Source organism: Diorhabda carinulata, chromosome 3, assembly GCF_026250575.1.
Source record: "Diorhabda carinulata isolate Delta chromosome 3, icDioCari1.1, whole genome shotgun sequence".
NCBI classification, from domain to species: Eukaryota; Metazoa; Arthropoda; class Insecta; order Coleoptera; family Chrysomelidae; genus Diorhabda; species Diorhabda carinulata.
This window is the reverse complement of record NC_079462.1, coordinates 20,554,750-20,570,384: the sequence shown is the minus strand read 5'-3', so window position 1 is coordinate 20,570,384 and position 15,635 is coordinate 20,554,750. Positions and strand designations below refer to the sequence as shown.

General features: G+C 32.5%; 1 protein-coding gene across 8 annotated transcripts in view; it reads left to right on the top strand.

Annotated features, from left to right (window-relative positions):
* Positions 1 to 14,329, top strand: part of LOC130891433 (tubulin polymerization-promoting protein homolog) — a 30,190-nt gene extending 15,861 nt beyond the window's left edge. For 3 of the 8 annotated variants that reach the window (XM_057796187.1, XM_057796188.1, XM_057796191.1), the window contains 2 exons: positions 8,830 to 9,237; positions 14,157 to 14,329. In XM_057796187.1, coding sequence (XP_057652170.1) covers positions 8,830 to 9,237; positions 14,157 to 14,321 — 573 coding nt within the window. In that variant the 3' untranslated portion in view covers positions 14,322 to 14,329. Of the gene's footprint in view, positions 1 to 3,567; positions 3,894 to 6,656; positions 6,980 to 7,761; positions 7,780 to 7,955; positions 8,101 to 8,829; positions 9,238 to 14,156 lie in introns of those variants that run through there. The other 5 variants (XM_057796192.1, XM_057796193.1, XM_057796194.1 and 2 more) reach the window with 5 other exon arrangements.
* Positions 14,330 to 15,635: the final 1,306 nt, after the last annotated feature.

Below are 15,635 nucleotides of genomic sequence, written 5' to 3'. Positions count from 1 at the left end.
ACTCTTTCTATTCGTGGGGTGAATAAATACTGTCTCTTACGTTCTTAATTTATTTAAACACTATAGAATACACTCAACTTAGTTATCATTTACTTACAATTATCACTTAAATAATTTCTGCGATTACTTTTACTAATTTGTTCTTTTCACTACGACTATTTATTTAAAACTAACTAATTGCGCTACATAAACTTATTCACGAGGCATCATTTTTAAGTGATTACCGTTTTGCGATACCGCTGCCGCAACCCCAAGGATGGCGTTCCGCCCATGCGCACTGGTTACCTACATCTCTTGTCTAGACACTGACGCCATTACAGTCTGATTCTTCATTGTTTACACCTTGTTTACTGAGTGTTTAAGATGCCTCCGACAATTGTGAATCCCGCCGATTGTGAAGTACGGGCTGTTATACGATTTCTTAGTGCTAAAGGCGTAAAACCGATCGATATTCATCGTGAGATCTGTGAAGTTCATGTACAAAACATTATGAGTGATGGAATGGTGAGTAAATGGGTGAGAGCATTTAAAGATGGCCGCACAAATGTGCATGATGAAGAACGGAGTGGGCGTCCTTCGGTCGTTAATGAAGATTTGGTGCAGAAACTGTACGAAAAGGTGAGAGAAAACAGAGGCTTTACAATTTCATCATTGTGCGACTACTTTCCTCAATATTCTTGTGGTGTTTTGTATCGCATTGTGACCGAGAACTTCAAATACCGGAAATTGTGTTCACGTTGGGTTCCAAAAATGTTGACGGATTTGCACAAAACCCAACGTTTAGGCAGTGCATTGACTTTCCTTGAGCGGTACCTCAATAAAGGTGAAGATTTTTTAGACCAAATTGTTACTGGTGACCAAACATGGATGGCCTACGTCACACCAGAATCGAAACAACAATCCATGGAATGGCGACATTCATCATCACCCAAAAAAGTGAAGTTTAAGCAAACAATTTCTGCCCGAAAAATCATGTGCACAGTTTTTTGGAATATAAAAAAAGTATTGCTAGTGGAGTTTAGGCCTCGTAATGAGACAATCAATGCAGTGTCTTCTTGTGAGACATTGAACAATCTACGTCGTGCAATCCTGAACAAAAGACGTGGCAAGTTGAGTAAGTGTATCGTTTTGCTGCATGACAATGCCCGTCCACATGTGGCTAATCGGATCAAAGATCTCATCAAATCTTTCCTACAATTTGTTCCAGCGCTTGAAGAAACACCTGGGCGGTCAGCGTCTTCAAAACGATAACGAAGTCAAAACAAGTACCTCAATATTCACGGAAATTATGTAGAAAAGTAGATTAAGGTACAGGCTTTCATGTAAAAATAAAATTATTGCGATATCTTTGCACTTCTTTTTTATTTCCAAAACGGTACTTACTTAAAAAATATGCCTCGTATATATACCACAAATGAAATTCTACAAAATAAAAAGGAACACAAGAAATACATAAATAGACTTTGCGCTGGAAATTATTCAAAAGAAATACTGTAATAAATTGCCTTCTATAATAAAAAGTTCATCAAATGCGCGTCCGCCATTTATAAAAATCAAATCAAAGACACCGCGCGAATTCGCCGAATTTTAAAATTCCATTATAGCTGGACCTATTTCGTGAGTTTGTTTGTAACAATATCTTCTATTAGGATTTGATGGGATGCAAATTTAGAAAAAGTTTTGATATGGTTTTGAAAGTGTTTTTTCCCTTTCATGTCAGCTTCGTAAAGAATAACACTTTGTTTTTGAAATCTACCAATCCCAAATCTTCTAAAAAATATTCTTTCTGTTAATCTATGTTTTCTAAAAAAAATTGTATTTGCTTGGAATATAAGCAACACACTTTACTTATAAATAACATTGAGTCGAACAAATAACCACGGTAACTGAAAAAATTGCAAAAAGGAGTTAGATCACTTTCAAAATAATCAGCTCAAATTATGATTGGGGCATTATTAATTTAACGCATTGTTTACAAAACGTTTCTTTTTGGAATTTGTTCGAAAAATAGTTTTCATCTACTTTCCTATACCGAAGTGGCGGCTATTAGAAGTTAGAAGTGTGGGGAGAAAGTAAAAACTAAAAATTGCATTGTAAGAAATTGTTTCATGTTATAGTTTAATTTTTGCATTTACAAGCCTGTATTAGTAAATTCGAGGAAAACTAAATACAATTGTAATTGTCATAAGTTGTTTGATTAAGTCATCAAGAAAAATGCAGCTTTTACATACAAACGAACAAGTATAAACAAAACAAACCAACAAGTGTATAAGTAAATAAATAAACAAGTACAAACGAAGGAAGTATAAATAAAAATAATAGACAGTAGGCAGTCATCTAATTTTAAATTATACACGTCTTCTCAAAGTGTTTTAAAATAACGCTAGCATTTTGATTTCTGCCTGGTATTCCTTTAAGTCGATGGTTTTAACCGCATCATTACCAAAGGCTAATATAGCTCAATGTGATAAACGTTGTTGAAGCATAGAATTCCTCGAATAGCTTTGGTTGCGTTTCAATACACTGAAAAATCGTTCTGCCGTTGCAGTGAATAGTCAAAAACAGTTGCAGAAGGTTGAACAAATTGGGAAATACATTTTCAGATACCAAAATTGGCACAAGTGTCGATCAATTTGATGGAATCGTGCTTCATTGTTGACAATATATAAATTTTTGAAGCTAAAATCTCGTTTTCTAAACCAATCGCGGACAAACAAAACGTGCTTCTTTGATGCGGTATTTACAAACTGATTTGTGCTTCGTCGAAATCGGAAGCAATAATTTTATGTTGTAGAGTAGAGCTTCCTGTATTTTTTTTAAATAGTGACTTATGTTCTCACTCAATGTACCTTAACAGAGGGTAGTCAAAAGTTTTCTTAAAAATAAGCTTGATGTGAATCATATTACTCGACCTATTTTAGGTGGAGGTTTTCTTTTGCTCTGAACTGTTGGCCTCTCAAAGCCGTGTCTTTTATAAAAATACAATGCTTCAATAACAAAACTTTGGATCTCTTCCTCAGTTCTCAAAACATTTTTGAACATATTACGCTGAATGGATAAATCATCATTCTGTATGTAGTTTGAAAGCATGTTAGTTTTTTAAAATAAGTGTTTCATAACATTCAATATAAAAATAAATTCAAACTTGAGCATTGCCACCAAAGTATAAATCAGTAGCTTCAATATTTTCCAGAATATGTAGTATATCTCCTAAGTGTTGTTGAATAGCTCACAAGCTTTCATATCTATTGCTAAAAATCTTGTGTCACTTAGTGCTTTCCAAGACAAATTTTTATTTGTTACCTATTTGAATGCATAATCTGCACTATTTACTGTAGCAAATACTGCATGTCTTTTAGGTGAAGCCCTAATTGTGATACCGAATGATACTCGTTTTTAAAGTCACAAAAATTTCCAACATAACTTCAACATTAGACTAAGTATTTATAAATGGACTCATTTGGAATTTTATATGATAATTAAAATAATGACTTTCGACTAATTAACCCTGTATTATTGGGTACATTTTATTCAGCAGTTAAATATTGATATAAACCGGAAACACATGACGTCATACGTATACGTTTTTGGCACATACACTCACTTATATACGAGTATAAATTTCGAATTACATCAATAACAAAAATCAATATAAGAAGTATAATAAACTAAGATGTTATCTAACCCAGTACGTGTTAATTTATTAACTGAAATTTGGTGAAAAGTGAGATAACAACCCAAGGACAAACACATCCAACCCATTTTTCTGAGCAGTCCTATGTTGATCTCGTAACTGTTCGGTTGAAACACGAGTGCACCTCGAAATATCTATTAAAAAATTCAATATTTTATAAATCTTGCGATTGGAATAAACAAAATATTATATCATCATTGTAAGTATTACCTCATTCGTATTTTAGACCGTTTAAATAATTATTTATTGTAAAATGTCAATGTTATTATTTTATTTCGTTTGACTGTGAATTTAAATTATTTGTGTGTGTTTTGATACCATGGAAACAACAATTTTAATTGATTTCAGCATTGACTAGATATTTCTTAAAGTATTTTCGATTGTATTTTGATTTTTTACAAACAAAGAGTAGTGTTAATTCTTGGAGTAAATCAATAATTCGTTAGGCCCAATGCGCATGGAAAAGATTACCTTATGAATGAAGAAATGCACTTTAAAACATTTCTTTTTCCAATCACTCACTATATTACTCTCTATTTAGTTTTAATTTTCCAATTCGATTCAGTTGTTGCTATAAGCTGTCGATGAAAATGCATATGTCGCCCTTTTAAGGTGTAAACACCAGTGTGATTTAATTTCTAATAATAGATCGCGTGTAATTATTGCGTATATAAGGGGAAAGGAAGTTTCCTTTTTGGCGTTTTTCCAGCATATATATACATGTTTCAAATATTATTCACATCTAGTTTTGATCAAATATACTAAAAAAAATTGTGGTTATTATACATAATCTTGAATAATGATTTGATTTTTTATCTATTTTAAATAACGTGTAAAAGTTTTTAAGTATGTTTTTTAAAATTTTATACGACATTGGCAACCCTGGTGTGTAATATGAATGTCAAATCACAATCTTCCTTTTATATTATGAGGGATTTTTTCTCTAATATAAAGAATTTCTAAATTATCCCATTTGATTCAGTTTTAAAATTTTCTTGGTTATTTTAAATATAAAAACACGTTTTTCCAGTTTTCTTTTATTAGTGAATGCTGTTTATCTTTTTTCCAGTCCAGTTAAGTCCTTTTCCCCATCTATTATCGCATGTCCAATGTTTTCCCTAGACTCAAGAGTTGGTCTTCCTCTACGTCTTCCCAGAGGCTCCATTCCTATTTGCTTCGGCCTCTAGTTTTCTGGTTTCCTTGTTATTGATAATTCTGATCCCATTGGCTGCCATATTTCTGCAGCTCTTATTTTGTCGCCTCTTGTTAATTGTAGGCACGTACCATCTTATTCACTGTGTCCATTTAAGTTCGCTCCATATGGAAAACTGTTAATATTATATATAAAAAGGTCCGCATGGCTTAAAACTACAATACCCCACTGATTTTTAATTTTTTCAGTCGTACATGAGGTAAGATAAGAAATATGAATTCCACTCGAGAACAAAGTACCTGAATTGTTTATAATAAAGAAAATTAACTGATTTGTTATCGAAATATTAATAACATTTCAATTTTCCAACTTCTTTGTTGCAGTATTTTGTTGATATTTTAAAATAGTTGGATACACATAACAAAAGTAATTATTTTATTATTTAACATTACAATTATGATCACAGTTTTTTTCCTATCAAATCACAATTGACTCAACGTATCCACCTACTATTTCAATTTAGTTTCCATTCTACGACAAAATTCTCTAACATATTTCTAATTATATTGGAAGTTATAGTCTGATTGGATTTCGTAAAAACCCTTTCCAAATGTTGGACGTTTGTAAACGGCCCTTATTTGTATACATTATCTTTCAAGTTACCTCAAAAGAAATAATCTGACGGGATTAAATCTAGTGACCTAACTGGCCTAAAAATCTCTGAATATCTGTGTATTACTATTCCATTAAAAGCATTTTCCAAATGTTGCTTCACTTCCAACGTACTATGGCATGTTGCGCCGTCCTGCTGGTACCAAATTGTTGCCGTTCAGTTATTGGTAGGTTATCAATAAAATCATACAATTTGAGTTGTAACAAATTTAAATATCTTTATGAGATCATGGATTGCCGAAAAAAAAAGGCCCGATTATTTTATCTTTGTAAATGCCACACCAACCAAACATTTGTTTTTAAATGAATATTGATCACGAGTCGTAATAGTGAAGTTAGGATTGTTGTCATTTCACCGTTCCATTTAAACTAAATGTACCGTTGTCTGAAAAACATTATTTTTCTAACCATAAACAGATCAATTTTTTCTTGAATAAGAAAACAAAATTCTATTCTTTTATCAAAGTCTGAATTTCGGTTTATATGGGGGAAACTTATTCTCCTTCAAAATTTTTGAAATTTTACTACTACATTTTGTTGCAAACAAACCCACTTTTGTAGAAAATAAAATAGGATTTTGCACTTACATATAACTTCGTCGCCTCACTTGTAACCGTCTTATCTCGTTTCTTAAGGCCGCTTAACATAATGCGATACAACGTGCAAGAAATTGCATGCAAGTCTCTGTAATATTTTGTACATACCATAACAATGAAAATAATGAAGCTAAGTTTTACGAAAGTCAGCTGATCTATTATGCCAAAAGTAACTAGATTGCAACTTGCATGGAACAAAAACGGCACAAAACTGATAATGTCAAGATTTGCATGAAACAATCAGATTAAGTTCATCTGTGCATCTGTGATCAAGAAATATTGTGACTTGCATTGCATCGCACGTTGTATTGCATCGTGTCTAGCGGCCTTTATCGAATTTACTTCAACATTTCGGTTGTATGGTGTATATTGTTTCTGTGATGTCTTATTAAATATTTCAGCTGCTTCCATATACGTTTTATAATTATCACCAACAATTAGCACAATTTCTATTTTTTTCTTCTAAAGTCAATACCACAGGCATCTTTGCTTCGAATTTTTTGCAAATTGCAACAATATCATGATAATCTAAATATATATCAATATGAAATTACGCATACAGTTTTAGAGTTGACATGAAATATATGGCTATATATTTAAACATAATTTTAAACAAATTTTGTTTATGATAAATTCCGATATTATGAAACATGAAGGTACTTTGCTTTTTCGTATACGACTGAGAAATTTTAAAATCTATTAGTTGTATTTTAGCTTCAAAACCATGCAGAACTTTTATGTAGAATAACTTTTTTTCATGATAGTAACAATAAGAAAGTTTCCCATATGATGCGAACTTAAATGTACAAAATTTCTTTGAAATATTCCTGCTAGGCAGTCTGCAATAAGCAGTGGCGTGACTAGGTGAGATTTATTTAATTCATAATTTTTCAAATAAATAGAAATATGGCGGTCTTTAGACCATAGACGAATGATGACAATGAAATCACACGGTGTAGTAAGAATGAAGACAGGTATGAATTTAATAATAATAAAGATTCAGATATGTAGAAACACAGCAAGTTATTTTAAATATATTCGAATGTTTAAAAAAGGAAAATATACAGCAATCTGAACCGAAAAGAAAAACTGAAATCAGTTGACAAAGCTACTCAAGTTTTCATACGTAGTAGTATAGGTACAATTTATTGTTTATATAAGGAGAACATTAGAAGTAATACAGCAAAAGTAGCAGATTATCCAGAATACAATTATACCAGTTTAGGAACATCTGTTAGTTTGATGACGACAAGATTATTTGCGTCAGATAAAACAAAAGTGTGTTTTTATAATCTGCAATTGATATTGGAAGAACTATAACTTAATTGCCATTTCAACGTCTTCCATAGTTGGCTGGCTGTAATACCTGTTTTAAAAATTCGAATTTGTTATATGAGAATGTTAATAATAAAAATAATCTGTAATGTATATTATTTATTTAAGCAGATAAGAAACGTAGTAAATCGAAACTAGAATTATCTAATTTGAAATATTTGTCTGCTTCTCTTACACAGGTATCACCAGTGAATCAACAGATAACAAAATACATTTTATTTTTAGTCAATTCGTTCATTCTGTTTGGTTAAATCATGAATTTTTGTTTTAACGATCATCAATGAACTTGTTAGCTATTTTAAAATACATATTACAGTAACGAGCGTTAGGTAATAAATTGTGAGTTTTTTCAAACAAGTGTTCTTAAAATAAATATGATAGTAAACAGTAAAAGTTATACAGGACGTGTAGATGACATAAAATTAATAACAAAATATACTTTCATACAGGTTTCATAAAATATGCTTGTTTAAATAGATTCAATCAGATTGCTTCCAGAATGTTTTTTGGTATTGTGGTATTGATGATGGTGATCTGTTGCTGCCGACAGTTTGGGTGTTAGCCGAGTTTATTGGGGTGGCTGACACCAGTGTGCTGTTATTGGATTAGCAGTTTTCTTGAGTAGATCGTTGATGTACAGAAGAAAAAGAGTAGGTGACAAAATGCATCACTAGAGAATACAAACGTTCATCTTAACATTGAGGTGTATCCATCAATAACTACCAGGATAGATCGGTCTTTGAAAAACTACTAAGCCAATCGATAAACGTTTTTGGCAATGGCTGGGACTAAAGCAATCGGACAATAATGGCTGGGAACAGTTCTTTTTCCTTTTTTTTTTTGGTACGGGTTGAAACTGAGCGAGTTTCGAATGTGCAAGGAAGAGATCTTTTTATATGATAGAGAACAGAGTTTGTATAATGGACTTCAGCTGTCCATTGAGGCGACAGTGCCACGATAGGACTCCTGTTAGTATTTGCAAATTATTCTTACTTACGTTGATCCATTCAGCAAATCTTCTCTGGTTGTAGTTTACCAGGAGAGTCTTTGTCTGTCTCAGCCCCTGTAGATTATTCCAATAATTGGTTTTGCTCTTATCTACCTTCTTTTCCAACGCTTTTTCTATTGTTTTGTAGCTTATACCACAGAAGGGTTCAGGTAATATGAAGGGCTTGTCTGTCCCCGCTTTAGGGAATTTATGAACTTCCCTTGACTCCGTTGTATCCCGGAATCCATGGTATGGAAACTTTATTATTCTTGCCTAGCTCGTTTAATTTTTCTAAGCAATCTCAAACGAATTTGGATTTTTATTACTAGTAGTTAATTAGTAAAAATGTTTCAATGAATGCTCCAAAAATATAAAACACTGTTTTTTGCAGATGTCTACTGAAAATGGAGTGGTACCGCCAACAGCCGATATGAGTGCGTTAAATATCGATCAAGTAAAAGATTCCCCGGCATCATCACCAACCCCAGGCGGAGATGCAAGTCGACTTACCTTCGAAGACAATTTCAAACATTTCGCAAAATTCGGAGATCCAAAATCAGACGGTAAACAGATCACTCTATCAAACAGCGACAAATGGATGAAGCAAGCCAAAATTATAGACGGCAAAAAAATTACGACCACAGATACTGGTATCTATTTTAAAAAATTGAAATCACAGAAAGTTTCTATCGTCCAGTATAAGCAATTTTTGGAGGATTTAGCGAAAGCTAAAAAAACGGATGTGGATGAAATTAAAACTAAATTGGCCGAATGCGGGGCGCCGTTACTTCATGGCACTGTGAGTACTTTGTGAATCTTTTCTCTTTGCCCAAAGTTACACATATCAATTTGCAGTGCCAATTATTTCATCTTTTAGAAGACTAGTTGCTTTTTAGAACTTTTTTCAATGGCATCACCCAATATAGATTTCACTTCATAAAAAAATTCACTAATCATAAATAAATTTAAACAATGACTAATGTATTTTATAAACAAAGAATTGCATAAAACAAAAATTTTATTGAGAAAAAATTAGTTCCAATTATTTTTTAAACAAAGCCTTGGACTGCAGGTAAGTAAATAGGAGGCTAAAGATCTGGTAGTCCTAATCACAAGACACGCGCGTAGATTATTACAGATAAGGCCGCTGATTCCGATTACAGGTTCTGTGACATAAAGGACGAAACTACGAAACTCATCTTCTGTAACTGACATGGAGAAAAATCCAATATTTGGATCTTGTGGAAGATCGTTACTTCCAAGGCAGCGACGCCCGGAGGGTTCCGGATAATCTGCTTAGACTAGGGTGAGAGTGGCCAAGGGAACTGCCAAGGATTACCTAATCACCTGGAACTGATAGGTGCTTCCCATTCTTAGTACTAATATCTTTGAAATAATTGAATCTGTTTTTCTGCAATTGCCACAATTGATCTAAACTATTGTGTTACCTGATTCATTGTTTGACTAGTAATGGCCAGTTATTATTCGAATTGTATATCTTGTTACATCGTTTTAACAACTTGGGATCGTTCTCTTGGTTATTAAATGTGAATATGGATGGTTTCAGCTTATTATATACACATCTGAAATCTGTCACTAAAATTGAATATTAATCTTGGATACTGCCCTATTGAAATTAATTGTGGACCCAAACACTGATCTACAAAAACTTTCTACGACACATTATTGGAGGACAGATAGAAGGGGGAATATCTCATGTAGGAGAAAATTTGAAAAAGAGAAATAACAGATCAAAAACCTTCCAGAATGGGGCTGGAGTAGACCAAGGGTATAATATGAATGTAGCAATTGTACTCGTAGTTGAATGGAAATATGTCGAGTTAAAAAATCAACAAGCCGCATGTTGACAAAGAAGCTTCAAACAGATGGCTTACTAGCGGCAATCTCTTTCGCGTTGACACGAACAATGATGACGAAGAATAACAACCATCACCCGAATTCATCCACTATTAGAACAATATTACCTCGAAAATAGGGTGGGAAAGGCTTGCTCGACCTTCTTAACCTGTACTCTCGACAGGTAATGAAACTACGTGAATTCTTTTATAGGAAATCAGAAACCTTAACCCTATCCAAGGATAAGGATTACTCACCCCTCAACCTCGCATCAGCAGAATCTGACTTGAATATAGTATTAGACACCGAGAAGCTGGAATAGTGGTCACGAAAGGTACTACACGTTAGACATCATCACGACCTCAACCAGCCGCATATTGACAAAGGAGCTTGAAACAAGTGGCTTACTAGCAGCAATTTCTTTCTAGAGACCGAAGGCTTCATGATGGCTACCTAGGATCAAGTTATTAACCCGAATAACTACAAGAAAAATGTTATCAAGGAACCGATCATTCAATCTGACAAATACAGAAAGTGCCAACAAACAACAAAGACTATTCAACATATAACGTCTGCTTGTAGTGTGTTAGCTAATACTAACTATTTACACCGACATAACCAAGTGTGCAACATTATCCACCAGAAACTAGCCAACAAGCTCGGTCTTCTCAATACGTATACACCGTATTACAAGTACCAGTCGCAGGAGGTGCTCGAAAATGACAATTTTAGACTCTACTATGATAGATCGATTATACCGATAGACAGATGACGAATAACAGACCTGACATCGTGGTGGTGGATAGAAGAGTCAATTCAGTCCTTCTTGTCGACGAAGCTATACCGTACACTCATAACGTTCTCAACAAACACCAGGAGAAACTGGCCAAATACGCGGATCTCGCAATTGAGATTAAACATATGTGGAAATAGTCTCAGTTATTATGTCAGCAACCGGCGTCGTGCCTAAGACCCTGCACGATAGAATCTAAGCTGAGTAATGCATAATTCTTTCGCGTAATAATAATAATAATAATAAGAGGCTAACTGCATTCCAGCTCCTAGTGAAAGAAAAAGGTACTTTTATCCTTTTATCTTTTGAATGGACATGTATCTTCTTCTAGAGTTCATGATTTATATCGTGAAATTAAACTGTTATCTTCACGGTAGTTCATATCACCAACTCAATGTTGCACATTTTCATGTAAACTATCACAAAAACAATAAGTTTTATGTACTAAATGTAAAGTATATAGATTTGTAATATTTTAAAGATAATATTCACAGTGGTAAAATTTATATTATTCAGTTGTTGTGTATTATTTCAAAAATAAAATAGTCCCAATCTCTCGAACAATATTTTTTACTGTATTTCCCTGTTAAATAATAAACAACTAAATCATTTTTTCACGTGTATATCTATTACTTCATCTACAAAACAAAATTTGCATAACATAAAATAGACAATAGTAGAGTTATATGTACGAGATGCGATAAAAAATTCTGTGAATCAACTTTTATGACAGCAATTCAGTTGTTATATTTAGTACCTACATATTTTGACACATATTTGAATCCATTCTGGTTTGTCATGGTGTTAGTATTGCCACTTTTTGTTTCATATTGGCAAAAGGTGATAAAGATTACAAACGCTTAAAATCTGTCTGTTGCTAAAATGTTACAACTTAGAAAATTGTTCACAAGTGAAAATGAGTCATTTAAGAACGCTGAACCGACGGATATCCAAAACTGTAATAGAATGTTCACGAAATGGTTTTACAAAAATGTGTCGACGGCTTTGTTCTTCATCATAATAACGTCCTGTGTCACTATTTATTTGCTAGTTTTAGGCCGTTGAAAGTTTTCCTATTTCCACATTTATCTGGCTTACCATATTTAACGCCTTCATAAATTCCCCGAAAGGCTTTAATAATTTACCTTATTTGTATTCTAACATTGTTTTCTAAAGTTTATCTTTAGCAATATACAGTAATTTCGGATATGTTAATAACAAAATAAAACTTACTCAAGGTAGATAAGTAATATTCTATCTTTTTAAGTATTCATGAATAGAAAAATATGTTTGTTAAAACAATAATCGATGCATTGTTTGATTTATCTCATTTCACACGAAATATTTGTATAGCTACATCCCATTATAACCACACTCAGAGACCACAATCTACTCCGAAAAGTATCGTAGAAAAGGATTTCGTAATCTAATCGCTACACTGAGAGAAATAAATATTTCCTTGTTCCAATTATAAAGCCCATATAAGGTAAATTGACCCACAGTGAACCAAGGTACACAGTGAATCATTTGACATTTCTTCGCTATTTTTTCTCTTAAAGAGAGCTCGACTCAATCATAAGGACATGGGTTGAACCTCAAATAACATTATTGTGGCTGTTACCATTCAGTTAGTAGTGAGATCCTGTGGGGAGCGTTAATTTGTTTTTGCGCATTGCAAGTAAATTATCAGGCACATTTCACTGGAAATTTGCCACTTCACGGCTATTTACTTTTGTGAGTTTTTTTGTGGCAGTTAGTTAGATGATAACTTTAGTGGAAGTAAGAAATAACATTATTTCGGCGATTATCATTCAGTTAGTCCTGAGATTCTGTGGGAAACGTTAATTTGTTTTTACGCATTCCAAGTAAATTATCCGGCACATTTCACTAAGAAATTTGCCACCACGTGGCTATTTAGTTTTATGAGTTTTCTTGTGGCAGTTAGTTAGATAATTACTTTAGTGGAAGGAAGAAATAACATTATTCGGCTATTACCATTCAGTTTGTCCTGAGATGTTGTGGGAAGCGCTATTTTGTTTTTGCGCATTCCAATTAAATTATCCAGCAAATTTCACTAAAAATATCCTACCACGACGCTACTTAGTTTTGTTAATTTGTTAGTTAGATGATTACATTATTGGTAGAAAAGCAAAGCGAAATGTATATTTCGTCTGAAATTATTTTGTTTTGTATTTATATCTGATATGGTGAAAATCTAACAGTAAACCAGTACACACCGAATCGATTAACTTGTTCACTGTGTACTAGTTTAGCGTGTACCTACCACTTTGTATGACCATATCTTTTCTATTATTTTTGCATGGCTTGTCAAAAGAAAAATGTAAAATTGGCAAAGATTCTGAAGAACAAATGAAAGAGGCGCATGACCCAACACGTTATGGTCTTAGTTTAAGATAAGCAGTAAAAAGGACGGGTTGTGCTTATCCTATACCTATTTTTTAGAGCAACAAATGGGGATGTAGTTATATTAACACTCGATTATGAAGTATATGAAATTTTTACGTGTGAAGAGGAAACATCGTTAATTGTGCGTACATGTTTTATGGTGTAACAAACATAGATTGCAGAAAGATAGCCCACGAAATGGCCAAGAATATAATATAATATAATAATATTGAAATACCTATTTCTCTGTCTGAGGAAAAAATTGCCGGAGTTAAATGGCTGAGATAATCGTTCAGTGTGTCCACAGTGAGACATATGACATTTGTCTGGTCAAGTATATGTATTATTGGGAGTTAATTAGGTGTTATTTAATTCCAATAAAGCAAACAGTTTTTCAAACCGTTTTCCGAAGATTTTATTTCAAAAATGTGGCAATAATAAATATTAGTGGTTCATTTTAGGACAGTTTACCCTATAGTTTAAAAAAATATTTAATGTAAATAACGGCTTAGTCAATTTTGTATTTAGTTGTGTTATCGTCACCTCAAAAGTTTGCTCGCCTGTTATAACTTGAATAGAATGAAGTAACATTTTTTTCTCTTATTTCTCTCTAGTCTATTACATTTCGTGAATATTAATAATCGACTGAATTTTATTTGCAGTCTGCCAGTAAAGCCACTGCTGCAGTAGATCGTCTAACAGACACGTCAAAATACACTGGAACTCACAAACAGAGATTCGATGATTCCGGGAAAGGGAAAGGAATCGCCGGTAGAAAAGACATCGTAGATACCTCTGGATATGTTAGCGGATTTCAACATAAATAAAAAGAAAATACAGATACTCTTTCTATGTTTCAAGAATATGAAAGGACACCAGAAGTACACATATTCCATTATAATTTATTATAAATTTGACATATGACCTTAATAACTCTTTTCAAATAAAGATGGAAACGCGATTAATTTATGTATTACTATTCACTTGAACGTTATCTAACTGAACCATCATTTGAAAAGAATTATTAAAATTAAATTGTCAAATTAATTTCAGTGATATATACTTTGTTCTAACCTTGGGAAAAAAACTCCAAAATAAAGTGTAACTTAGAAGATATTTTTGAAAAAATATTTTTCTTAGATGACAGCGTACAAATTTGCAAACACAAAATTGTCCTTTCAATTTTTTTTTTATATAAACTGTAAATGGAAAGTGAAATTACTTTTATGAAAGTACTGTGAACGAATTTTTTCATGGATACAAAAAATTTCATTTATGATTCAGTTCCCAAATTTTTATATAACGAAATGCCAAATTTTTACTTTACAGTTTGTACAAAAATGATTGACGTTACCATCTTAAATAAAAAAAAATATTGATAGTTTCGCAATGAAAATGAGAACCATGTTATATTTTTTTGAAATATATCTTTGAATACTCTAAATATAAGTTTTGTATAAAATATTTTCAGCAATATATAAGAATATATTATAAAATATATGTTCAAATTATATGTGTAAGTAGTTGTATCAAAATAAAACTGGGGATCAACATAATAAAAAAAAATGAGATTATTCATTTATATCTTTTAAAATACTTTTTCGCCCTGTCCTAGATTATCGGTAGTTGATTTATCAATTTTTTTTGTGAAATAACTATTTAGACCTAGCACAATCTTCCTTCATACCTGAGGGATCTAATAGATTCCTTATTCGTAAACCGGAGACTTTAAGGAAGAATTTTTACTTTTAAACAGAAAATTCGTAAGGATAACTTTTTATTTTTGACGTTATATATGAGAACGTGACGACGTCATCGCTAAAATTTTTAAATAGAAATGTGGGTGTTCTAATACAATATTTGAAATGTCTTTTAAATACCCATTAATTGATATCCACATGTCTGAGTAATTGATGTTTGTATTGGATTAAATAATATCGTGTTTTTCCGAACGATTCAGGTAAATAATTGATTGTGGACTTTGTGTATAAAATATAATCTATTTAAAGAAATAAAACGGAATGTTATTTAGAGTCACGCTAGTACACGTTATTATTGTTCTCTATCAACTTTTCAATAAGTTTTACTACCGCGTTCCTTATGCTAGGTATTAGAAATCATACCCCAACCTACCAGGTAGA